At 42.7% G+C, this 12,500-nt stretch overlaps 2 protein-coding genes across 2 annotated transcripts in view; one reads left to right on the top strand and one right to left on the bottom strand.

The window, feature by feature from the left end:
- The window catches only part of LOC147466727 (uncharacterized), a 4,761-nt gene extending 2,385 nt beyond the window's left edge, over positions 1-2,376 (top strand). Inside the window, exons 3-6 of the mRNA XM_086534992.1 lie at positions 1-45; positions 147-160; positions 282-449; positions 1,707-2,376. The exon at positions 1-45 is cut by the window's left edge and continues 154 nt beyond it. Coding sequence (XP_086391118.1) covers positions 1-45; positions 147-160; positions 282-449; positions 1,707-2,376 — 897 coding nt within the window. The remainder of the gene's footprint in view (positions 46-146; positions 161-281; positions 450-1,706) is intronic.
- A 1,353-nt stretch (positions 2,377-3,729) lies between these two features.
- The window catches only part of LOC122244199 (vitellogenin-like), a 9,971-nt gene continuing 1,200 nt past the window's right edge, over positions 3,730-12,500 (bottom strand). The window contains 15 exon segments of the mRNA XM_086535022.1: positions 3,730-4,355; positions 4,358-4,534; positions 4,537-4,597; positions 4,600-4,902; positions 5,017-5,294; positions 5,390-5,732; positions 5,837-6,364; positions 6,465-7,124; positions 7,236-7,602; positions 7,890-8,497; positions 8,603-8,766; positions 8,891-9,145; positions 9,249-10,988; positions 11,112-11,259; positions 11,389-12,480. Coding sequence (XP_086391148.1) covers positions 3,895-4,355; positions 4,358-4,534; positions 4,537-4,597; positions 4,600-4,902; positions 5,017-5,294; positions 5,390-5,732; positions 5,837-6,364; positions 6,465-7,124; positions 7,236-7,602; positions 7,890-8,497; positions 8,603-8,766; positions 8,891-9,145; positions 9,249-10,988; positions 11,112-11,259; positions 11,389-12,480 — 7,185 coding nt within the window. The 3' untranslated portion in view covers positions 3,730-3,894.

Genomic DNA, 12,500 nt, shown 5'->3' with positions numbered 1-12,500 from the left:
GATTCCCCTCGTTACGATTCGCCTCGTTACGATTCCCCTAGTTACGATCCCCCTAGTTACGATTCCCCTAGTTACGATTCCCCTAGTTACGATTCACATAATAACGATTCCCCTCGTTACGATTCCCCTCGTTACGATCCCCCTAGTTACGATTCCCCTCGTTACGATTCCCCTCGTTACGATCCCCCTAGTTACGATTCTCCTCGTTACGATTCCCCTAGTTACGATTCCCCTAGTTACGATTCACATAATAACGATTCCCCTCGTTACGATCCCCCTAGTTACGATTCCCCTAGCTACGATTCACATAATAACGATTCCCCTCGTTACGATCCCCCTAGTTACGATCCCCCTAGTTACGATTCCCCTCGTTACGATTCCCCTAGTTACGATTCCCCTAGTTACGATCCCCCTAGTTACGATTCTCCTCGTTACGATTCCCCTAGTTACGATTCCCCTAGTTACGATTCCCCTAGTTACGATTCCCCTAGTTACGATTCCCCTAGTTACGATTCCCCTCGTTACGATTCGCCTAGTTACGATTCCCCTAGTTACGATTCCCCTAGTTACGATTCACATAATAACGATTCCCCTCGTTACGATCCCCCTAGTTACGATTCCCCTAGTTACGATTCCCCTAGTTACGATTCCCCTAGTTACGATTCCCCTAGTTACGATTCCCCTCGTTACGATTCCCCTAGTTACGATTCCCCTAGTTACGATTCCTCTAGTTACGATTCCCCTAGTTACGATTCCCCTCGTTACGATTCGCCTAGTTACGATTCCCCTCGTTACGATCCCCCTAGTTACGATTCGCCTCGTTACGATCCCCCTAGTTACGATTCGCCTCGTTACGATCCCCCTAGTTACGATTCGCCTAGTTACGATTCCCCTCGTTACGATTCCCCTAGTTACGATCCCCCTAGTTATGATTCCCCTAGTTACGATCCCCCTAGTCACGATTCGCCTCGTTACGATTCGCCTAGTTACGATCCCCCTAGTTACGATTCGCCTCGTTACGATTCCCCTAGTTACGATTCGCCTTGTTACGATTCGCCTAGTTACGATTCGCCTCGTTACGACCTCCCTCGTTACGATTCCCCTAATAACGATTCCCCTCGTTACGATCCCCCTAGTTACGATTCGCCTCGTTACGATCCCCCTAGTTACGATTCGCCTCGTTACGATCCCCCTAGTTACGATTCGCCTAGTTACGATTCCCCTCGTTACGATTCCCCTAGTTACGATCCCCCTAGTTACGATTCCCCTAGTTACGATCCCCCTAGTCACGATTCGCCTCGTTACGATTCGCCTAGTTACGATCCCCCTAGTTACGATTCGCCTAGTTACGATCCCCCTAGTTACGATTCGCCTTGTTACGATTCGCCTAGTTACGATTCGCCTCGTTACGACCTCCCTCGTTACGACCCCCCTAGTTACGATTCCCCTAATAACGATTCCCCTCGTTACGATTCCCCTAATAACGATTCCCCTCGTTACGATTCCCCTAATAACGATTCCCCTCGTTACGATTCCCCTAGTTACGATCCCCCTAGTTACGATTCCCCTAGTTACGATTCACATAATAACGATTCCCCTCGTTACGATCCCCCTAGTTACGATTCGCCTAGTTACGATTCCCCTCGTTACGACCTCCCTAGTTACGATTTGCCTTGTTACGATTCCCCTCGTTACGATCCCCCTAGTTACGATTCGCCTCGTTACGATTCCCCTCGCTACGATTCCCCTAGTTACGATTCCCCTAGTTACGATTCCCCTAGTTACGATTCCCCTCGTTACGATTCGCCTAGTTACGATTCGGCTAGTTACGATTCGCCTCGTTACGACCTCCCTCGTTACGATTCCCCTAATAACGATTCCCCTCGTTACGATTCCCCTAGTTACGATCCCCCTAGTTACGATTCCCCTAGTTACGATTCACATAATAACGATTCCCCTCGTTACGATTCCCCTAGTTACGATTCACATAATAACGATTCCCCTCGTTACGATTCCCCTAGTTACGATTCACATAATAACGATTCCCCTCGTTACGATCCCCCTAGTTACGATTCGCCTCGTTACGATTCCCCTCGTTACGATTCCCCTAGTTACGATTCCCCTAGTTACGATTCCCCTAGTTACGATTCCCCTCGTTACGATTCCCCTAGTTACGATTCCCCTAGTTACGATTCCCCTAGTTACGATCCCCCAAGTTACGACCCCCCTAGTTACGATCCCCCAAGTTACGATTCCCCTAGTTACGATTCACATAATAACGATTCCCCTCGTTACGATACCCCTCGTCAGCCTATTCCATCGGGGATCGAAGCCCGGGGCTCAAACAAAGCTCAACTCATAGAGCGTTTAAAGTAAATTTGATTTAATTCAAAGAAAGTCAAAAAATTGTTTAGTCCGTACATTTCTGGAATGCCACGTCGTGATCACAAGCTTGTTTTTGCAAAGGATGGTCAAATATAGTATTAAAATAAATGATTGAGTATTTAAATATGATAAAATCAAGATCTCTTTTGAATTGTAAATGAGCTTCAGTTGAAATGTGAAAATTATAATATTCAATAAAAATCCATAAGAACTTTTCTAGTAGTATGTGTATGTATATACGTACATATGTATGTATATATATATATATATATATATATATATATATATATATATATATATATATATATATATATATATATATATATACATACATATATATACACATATAGATAAATACACACATACACACACACATATATATGTATATATATATATATTATATATATATATATATATATATATATATATATATATATATATATATATATATATACATATGTTGCTGGTGCAACAAATGTAATGCACATATATAGGTGTATGAGCGTGTGCATTTGTGTGTGTTTGCGTGTGTGTGTGTGTGTGTGCGATTATGTGTGTGCTTGTATACAGTACCTTGCATATATCGGATGCATCGTATATGTACGTATGCTCTGAAAACATGGATAGACACACACACACACACACACACACAAACAAACACACACACACACACACACACACAAACAAACACACATACACACACACAGACAGACATACACACAGACACATATGTATGTATGTAACTTGTTTTAAATAATTATGAACTTATCTTTCTGGATAACGAAATGAATATCAAAATTACTAATGTCTTATATGTTGTATATATCATAACAGGGCCTGCCTTCAGTCAATAACGATTTTCATTTATCAATTATTATTATTCTATTATCATTATCATTATTATTATTATTACATTTTTATGATTCCACAGACCTTAGTGCAAGTTGGGTGGAAATCTGGACCCACAAAAATTGTTCTCAATTGGGCAGTGAACTTCATAAGGGCGGCATAGGATAGTAATCATGTTTAATCATGTTTAGTGTGATATTTGCTTGCAGTGTTTGATTGTCAAGTGTTCTGCTATAGAAGCATACCATTAAATCTGTTTAGAATCATTGAAATATCAAATTGTAAACTATTTGCATCTATTATTATTGTTTTTTCTTTCTTTCATGCAATCATACACCAAATAAAATATAGATTAGAACAATAGACTTTCGTTCACTGAGAGGTCGTCATCTTGTATCCGAAAGCAATGAATGCAGCTTTCCACTTAGCAAGGGTTGGAGGTGGCTTCTTTAACTCCTTTTAAAGCACAGGGAATTCTGGGAATTCAGCTTTAATTAATTGAAAGTATTTCCTTCGATGCATTGGTTTATTAATTATATATATATTTTTTTTACATTTTTTTTTTGTGAAATATTACAAAAGCAAAAGGATACTCGTTATTCATACGTGTGCAGGTCGTCATCATCAAGTCTCATTAAGGACTGATCGAGGGCTGTCCATCTAGCAAGGCATTGGGGATGCTTCTTCAACTCCTTTTAAAGCACAGAAGGTTTTGTAAGCTGCAATGGCGTCGCAAGCATCTTGGGCTGCATGGCACATCCTAATGAAGGGCTCCGGCTCAACTACCGCAATGCACTGTGATCGGATGCTGAGGAGTGCTTCACACTTGATCACACGAGCTACTGTGGCTATGGCAGGAGGAATCTCAGGCATGGAGCACTGCTTCCTCTCCTGCCAAGCAGCTACCAACTCGCGAGGGCTAGAGGCTTCTGCGCCGTTGGGCATGAGGCGATCATCTCCGACTTCCCCGTTGTTGGGACCCAGAAGTCCTGCTACGCGGCCGAAAGTCCATCCTGAAGCCTCTATGGCCACAACTTGGCCCTTCTTAGCTACAATGACCTTCATTAAAGGACATCCTACCACTATCTCTCCAGCCTTCTTCTCGATCCTAATCTTTCCACGGTCTCCTCCGATCCCCTGATTGGTTGACCATTAACAAGGACTTCAGTGTCAGGCTTGATAACAACAGTGGCATCGGGCGTTTTGAGCTCAAGTTGTGCAGGAGCTGAGGGCTCCGGGTGGGACATCATAATGCTATGGGAACCGTGGGTGGCCAACAGAACCTTGCAGGGGCATCGAGCGCTCGCACCACAAGGCCGTCGAAGGTGAGGATCTCGGTACGCCGAAAAAAAACTCGACTTAAAAAACCATGGCTGTTCGAGGGTAGGGGGGCAACAGATCTGTGATACGATGTGGAATGAAGGTGTAATACATCCAAATTAGGTCTTCCAGGGTATAAGGCAGAGTGCCCTCAATCAGCCACGTAAAGTCTTTGCGGATTTCGTATGGGTTTATCAAATCCTTGATAAACTGCACCACTGAATACAGAGGTTTATACAATGGAATCTCGATCTTAAGTTGGTTCCCTTCAGCCTTCATGACGAGGACGTGGAAATCCTCAAGAAGTATTTCTGCCAGTGCATTTGCCTCTACTGCTGCCAGACGACCCTAGTGAAAAGACAAAATATGTGAAAAGAGTTGCATTTTTCATGTTCGAGTCTATACATTTACTTTATGAGAAAGGTTGATTGTGAGGAAAGTACAAAATAAAGAACAACTTACAGGGCTCAGGTTTTTCATGATCCAGTTGATGATCCTTTGGAAAGCAGGAACTTCCATGATCCTCTCGAACATCAGATTATAGTCTCTCTCAAGAGTACTCATCATGTTAGTTATAACATACTTAATGGCCTCATATTCCTCTGGGTACTTATCCAACACAGCATCCGACAACCTCTTTACGATCTCAAAAACTTCAGTCCTTTTCAGTCCTTCTACCATACGGCGTACAGGTTCAGGCAGCTCTCCTGTCTCTAGAACCTCCATCGTTTCCTTCATGACTGTAAATAATTGTGTTTGAAATTAGTTTTCTCTTTACACTAACATATCTGATAGACAAATTCCAGAATGCAAACACTTTGTTTTTTCAACTCACCTGTAAACATCCGAGCTGTAATATCCTTGACCATGTTTAGACAAACACTGAACATCCTCTCACGTTGTTCAAGGATGCTTTTCTCTAGCTGAGCCCAAAGTCGAACGATTTTCCTAAAGCTGTTCCTGATGCGACCAAAGGAAGGCATTTCTTCAAAGATTGGCCCGCTATCTTCTACCAGATCCTGGTAGATCATCATCAGTTCCCTTTTGGCTTCACCTATCAGTGTGTAGAACTCTGGTGCTGGAACGTTTGCTGCACTCCCTGCGACTTCTCTTATGATATCCTCAAATCCAGATTCCATGGAGCTCAAGACATTTGAGAGCTCTTCCCAGATAAGTTCCTGTTAGACAAACAATAAAGTATTATGTCATTTATTATGCAATCCTCTATGCTTGTTGTGTGAATCACATACTATATGTTTTATTTCACATTTGTAATGCTTACCTTCACACGGTAGATTTCTTCACGCTCAAAAGCAAAGCCAATATTGATTACTGCAGGGTCAACCATCTCCAGGCGAGCAAGGATGATAGCACTCTCCTCCTGTGACTGTGTTGTTCCTTGACTCAGACTAAATTCTAAATTGTCTGGTGCCTGTACGCCAATCCTAGCAATGTATTTCCTATCAGCGCCCTGTCTGATGGTGGTCACCTCCAAAAAGGCTGGTTTACACATGGTGGAGTAGATGTGATGTGTACCTAAAATAGGTGCCTGTACGACAGCAGACATTGCCAGGCCGTTACATGTGGCTGTTTCATCAGGTTTCACTACCCCAGACACTTCAAATACTGGGGTGCTCTCAAACTCTACAGTGCAAGCCAGGACTGCATTCCTTGGAGTAGTTTTGTCGTATTTGGCAATAACCTTGAGGGATGGCGGGACAGATGCAGATTTCTTGATTTCCACATCGAAACCAACAGTGTCTGGAGCGACGGCTGTGGTTAGGATGATTTGGGGGCTCACTCTAAGAATCTGTAAGAAAATAAAGGAGTTTGGACTTGCATTCTATAGTGTTTAGAAGACAGCTATACATATGAAATAATATGTAGCAGTAAAAGGTTATAAAACTTACTCTGCTGACAATGGAAGCTTCAGTTCTAATGGTGCTTTCTGAAACTCGTGTTGATGCAAGGTGGCCAGTAATCTTGTCCTCACTGGATGGGAAAATATCCAGCTCTACAGTTCCTTCCACTGTTCCTTGACCAGCTGTGTACTGAAGTGCAAACTGCATGGCTTTGGGAAGAACTGGATGGTTTATTTGGCTCTCCCACTTGCCTTGGTTGCCCTCGTGTGTAGCCTTGTAACCAATCTCATATGGGGACTGAGAACTATGCTTGTTAGAATAGAACTTGATTCCTGACTGTGAAGGAGAAATGTGAGCTTCACCCTCCATTGTACGTGATGGAGTCTTTACAAGAATATTGTAAGATGTTGGTGTTGGCTTGCTGAAGCGATAGCGATAGTTGGCTGGCTCGGACCTTTCGATTCTCTCCTCCTTCTCAAAAGTAACCACAGCACGGATAATCTTCAGTAGCTGAACTGCAGCCTTAATGTCCAGTCCTGCTTCAATGGCCTCAATCTCACCATGGGGATGGATCCTCACATTCCAGTCAAAGACAGTTTTGGGAGCATTTCTTGTCATGATGCACTTGCCTTCATAAGAACCTTCTTTGTTTTCAACGGCGAATTCGAACATGAGAGGCTTCCTTAGGATAAGACCTTCAGCATCAACCTGGGAAAATATTATGACATTTTCTCACTTCCTGCTAATCACTAATGTCTGTTGTTCCACTCAGATTAATTCATGACTTACAAAATCAGATATATGGGAAAAGCTGCTTACCTTAAATAATATCACATGTGCCTCTGGCTTTTTATGATGTTTCAGAATCGTCTCCAACCTTGTTTCCTTTCCTTCAGGAGCTACATACACCACCTTGGTCTCAAGAGCATAGCAGTATGGCCCATCGAGCCTCTCAGCTGCAACAGAACCTGTGAATTTATACTCTTCACCCTCAGTGTTCTTGTATCTGAAGACGGTAATAACTTTGGTGGTAGGTTGTTGGTCCTCGATCTTATAGCTGGCTTCTACGGCAAAAGTCCTCTGAGAAGGTGTGGTTACTTCCAGCTCAAAACCAGATGCCATGATATCTTCAGCATTCAGGTTCAGCTTCATATGGTATGGTTCTCCAGCTATTATGACGTTTCCGCTGGAAAAGGAAATCGTGTTGAGAACTTTCACATAAAAATTTATGTGAATTGTATGATTAACAAGTCAGTTTACATACTATTACACATATATGAATTATATGTAAGACTTCCCTTATATCAGGATATATGTAAAAAACACATTATACATATATATATATATATATTATATTTATATATATATATATATATATATATATATATATATATATATATATATATACACACACACACACACATTGGTGTACAGGTGAAGCAAATTCTTTTAAAGGAAGGTAAAACTACTTACTGAACAGAAGCATGACCCAGGTCAGAAGAACTGCTGATTACATTAGCGTCAACAACAATCTTGTTGTTAGGGTTACGATCTGCATCCCAGGCGAATTCAGCATTCATCTTCTTATTTCCACCGTCAATATCTACAAAAGCCTTAACGCGATGTGCAGACGCACTCTTGGGCAAGACTGCTGTGTTGAGGCTCACATGGACGTTCTCATGCATTACTGTGGTATCAAGCATGAACTCCATGAGGGCAGGGACTACCAGCTTGGTGCTACTAATAGTCTTCTGCCCTGATCCTACCTCGGAATTCAGTGTCCATTTGAATGCAAATAGACTTTCTTGTCTGTTCTTCATCTCAAAAGCTAGAATCTGCTTGCTGGTGCTTCCAAGAATCGTTGTAGAAATGATGTGAGGTTCCATATTAACAATAGCAAGTTTTAGTTCAGTTTCGATTTTTTGTTTCCTTGGTGAGATGATGAAAGTGACTGGACCATCAACCTGTAGCAACATGCGCTCTCCATGTTTAAGGGCAGCTTCCACAGCATATTTACCTTGCTCTTCCTTATCCAACTTGCTTTCAAACTTGATAGCATGTATATAGTCTGGAGCATCGATCTAAAAGTCAAAGTAAAAGGTTGTGAGACTTTGAAATATAATTCTGATGTTGGAAATTTTACCATACTTCAATGAAACATATAAACCACACAGTTTGATACTTACAATTATTCGGGCACTGTGTTCTGCAGCAGATCGTTCATACAATACTTCAAATTCAATTATCTTCGAGTTGTCTTTAGATTTAATCACTTCCAATTGTGTACCCATCTTTGACGCACCAAGGTATAAGTTATTGGAAGCTTTGTATGACTGACGTCCATAATTAACTGCAAAAGATAGTAGTACGGTATGTCAACACATTGCTTTAGTAAATGTTTTGCAATCATTACTACGAAATGTAATTACACTAAATGGAATACTAAAGAAACGAAAAAAAAAAAACATTATTACCTGTAATTTCATTTTCCATTATCATATTCCTGAATATTCTTCCTTCAGTCTTCATGATAGCTTCCACAGACACGAAATCACGACTTCCTTTTTCAATCTTGAGTGCAACATGATGCTCCACTCCTGGGTTTTCAGTCACTTTGCGAATATAGGATATAAGTTTCCAAGGTCCAATAGCAGTGTGGAATTCAATCTTGCGTACTCCACTTGGAACTGTCATGAATGCATACGGACTGTACCTGAAGTCTGCATCAGCTGAAGAAAGAATACAAAATGTTAGAACATGACTGATTTAGATATAGATAAAATCAATAAGCACAGATTTTGCATGATGTAACAAGAGGCCATTCATAAGTACCTTCAAAGCTTATGTCTACAAATTCCCTGAGGGCATTCTTTGTCTTGAAGATAGCTTCAATCTCAGGACCATTCATTTTCTTGCTGAACATAGCTTCCACGATGTGAGCCTCAGCATCGAATCTCCTGTTTCGACTGCTAAACACATTCACTTGGTACTGCTTTTCATTGCTATCTTGCTTTGTATTAAACTCTACCTTGATTCCTCGTGAGACATCAAATTCATTGGACCTGAGCTTTACAAAGGTCTCAATGGCCTTGTGCTCTTCCTCATTGGTGAAGCTAGTCCACAGTCCTGCTGATATGCTAGAAGACTCAAATTTAGCATAAACAGCGTGGGACCTCTCTTCCTTGGTATAGGACATAGTCATTTCAGCCTGTCGTGGTGTCGCAGCTCCTGGGGTCTCCATGTTCACCTTGATGACCTTATTACTCTTCTTGTTCTTGATGGCAGTAGTCATTCGGTAACCTCTCATGGAAGGGTCGGTTTTCTCAATGTACAACTTGGCGACAATGGGTTCTCCAAGAGGCATAGCAGTACTACGGAAGATATCAGGGAAGTTCATCTCATGGCACATCTTCAGACCAAACACTGGTTCAAGAGCTTCCATGCAGTTCTCATGGTGAATCCTGACGTCCCTCATGGAGGGTGGACTAACCTTCATCACTCTCTTACCAACAGCCTTGACAAGATTGGTCTCTGCCTTGACACTGAGTAGTTCCATCCTCTCTGGAAGATCCAGTGCAAACTCAAATGCATTGTCTTCAGTCTTTCTGATGTTAATGGTGGCTCCATTGGCCGTTGCAATGGTGCTCTTCAGCTCAGTCCCTGCCTTAGCAATGTGACAGTCATAGCCAACAAAACCATGGACTACAACTGATGCACTTGGGATCAGTTTGAGACTCCTCTCAACATGTGCTGGGTTGGTGAAGAGTTCAATGATATTAATGTCACCAGCCAGTTTGATTCCTACAACAGCAGTTCCTTCCAACTTAATCTTGAGTGGAGTACCTTGAATGGTGGGCAAAGAGTAGTCAAGGAATATTTGGCCTGTGCGTGCTGAATCGATGTCTAGATTGTGAATATTGGGAAGAATTTCATCGAAGTAAGAGAAAAGTGACTCAATTATTCTGTCAGCATCCAATTCCTTCAGGTCTTCAGCAATGGAAGCATAGGTTACTTCATGTCCAAAGATTCTTGCAAATACATCAGCTCGGACTTCACCCTCTTTCCTTTCTCCATAGAGCTTTTTGAAAAATCTGGAAATGGTAGACATGCTGATAGCCCTCTTTTCTCGAAGTGTGTCTTCCAAATGCTCGGCAATGCGATGTCCCTTCTCTTCAGCAAAAGCAACCACATCTTTCAAAATGCGTCCAAAAGAGGCCTTGCGAAGATATCCTTCTGGGCCAACCAGTTCCTTAATGATTGGGTCTAAACCTTCAAGACGGATGCCAGCCTCTCCTAGATTGATGTTCAAGTCCTGAATAGTTGTTCGGAGGTTCAGATCAACGGAACGAGGAAGGAAGGATTCAGGGGTGTAGATGATGTTGGATTCCACACCAGCACCGATACCGAATGAAGGAGCAAAGTAAGACATCTCGATATTGCGAGAATATTTCCTGATGTCTCCATCAAAGTCTCTGGGAATAACAAAGTTGGTGAGGAGGTAACGGAGGCGTTCTCTGTCAGGTGAGGCGGATTCTTGGATGTTCAACAAGTGGCTCAGAATGAAACCTCGTACTGGAAGAAGAGAGAAATACTCCAATTGGAGATAATTCAGTTTTCGACAAATTATTTGAGAAAGCTTTCAACTTGTTTCAACTCTGTATAGCATATATATAAAGTGACTACATAGAATATCACCTTGAGTATTCCTTTCTTCGGAAACCTTATAAATAATCTTCTGGAGATGTTCCTCTTCAGCACATCTGATTGCTCCCAAATAAGCTGCGATGCGAACCTCAGTAGCCATGGATGGGTGAACTGCGATGTCGCTAAGTTTTTCAGTAACCTGTAAGAAAATCTGCATGTTAGTTTAAGAAAATAGATTACTCTTAGTTGACATTTCAGTGTCTATTGACATGAATATGTTTTCTTTTTCTTTTTTACAAAATATAAGTTTCCCTTCTACTTTACTTACATAGCGAGCACACTGAGTATGCCTGAAGACATGTGCAGCTGCTACTCGGATGCTAGTTTCTACTCCCTCTTGTTCAATACAGCCGACTGCTGCTCTTGTTACTGCAGGTGTAACTACACCCATGTTGCCTAGTGCTTTGAATGTTGCAAGAGCTTCTTTCTCAACTTGTTCACCGGCAGAAGGAGAGCACTGACGTTGAGCTTTGGTGGCCAGAATCTGTGCAATTCTCTTGACTGGAGCTTTCTCGCTGCAGTGAGGAGTGTGACGGCAGTAGTTGTTGACCATAGTGGCAGCAGCCAGAGCCACAGAAGGCACAGGCCGAGGGCTCTCGAACAAGGGTGTGAGCGCCTTCACAGCTTCGATGTCGGGTCGTGGGGTGAGGTAGAGAGCAGCTGTGTAAAGAGCAAGACGTCCTCCTGTTGCTCGTCCACTTTCTATTTCCTGGACCATGATCTTGACAGCACCAGACTCATACAGGAAGGCAATGGCATCCAGGAAGATGCTCTCCAACCTGGCGGAGTTTGCACAATAACGTCCTCCTCGAACCTTCTCTGCAGTTGCTTCAACAACTGTCTCAGGAACACGACGCAATAAGTGAAGGGCCTTGTCAACCAGTTCAGCAGCATCAGCCTCAACAGTCTCCATGGTCTTCTGGCAGATCTCCTTCATGACCGCATCCACCTCAGGTGCCAGCTCAGGCTCCTTCCCTGTTTCATGGTTGAACAAGAGGCTTTCAATTTCGAATTCTCCCCGAGGGATGGCACTGATGGCTGAGGTGTCCCTGGACTCAGAGATGAAGCGAAGTGTTGACTCTTGATTGGCCTCCACGTACTTGTAGACTCCAAAGGCAGGTCGAACGATGTTCTTGTCCTCACAGGTGACGGCGGTGTAGATGCCATTGGTGATTTCCTGCTTGCACTCTGACCTGGACTCTTCGATTGGCAGGGGAGCCTTCAGCCATGGTGCAGGTGTTTCAGCAGGTGTTGGGAAACGGTTATGGCAGTGGCGGTGGTTCTTTTCCTTAACAACAATGACCTTTTCTCCTTCAGTCTTAATCTCATACTTTGTTGGACACTCTCCTACAACATCCGTCTGTCAAAGAAGGAACGATT

This window comes from Penaeus japonicus, unplaced genomic scaffold (assembly GCF_977035675.1).
Source record: "Penaeus japonicus unplaced genomic scaffold, GWHDUDI00000001_assembly GWHDUDI00000042, whole genome shotgun sequence".
In the NCBI taxonomy this organism is placed as follows: domain Eukaryota; kingdom Metazoa; phylum Arthropoda; class Malacostraca; order Decapoda; family Penaeidae; genus Penaeus; species Penaeus japonicus.
The sequence above is the reverse complement of the archived record's forward strand: the minus strand, read 5'-3'. Positions and strand labels throughout refer to the sequence as shown.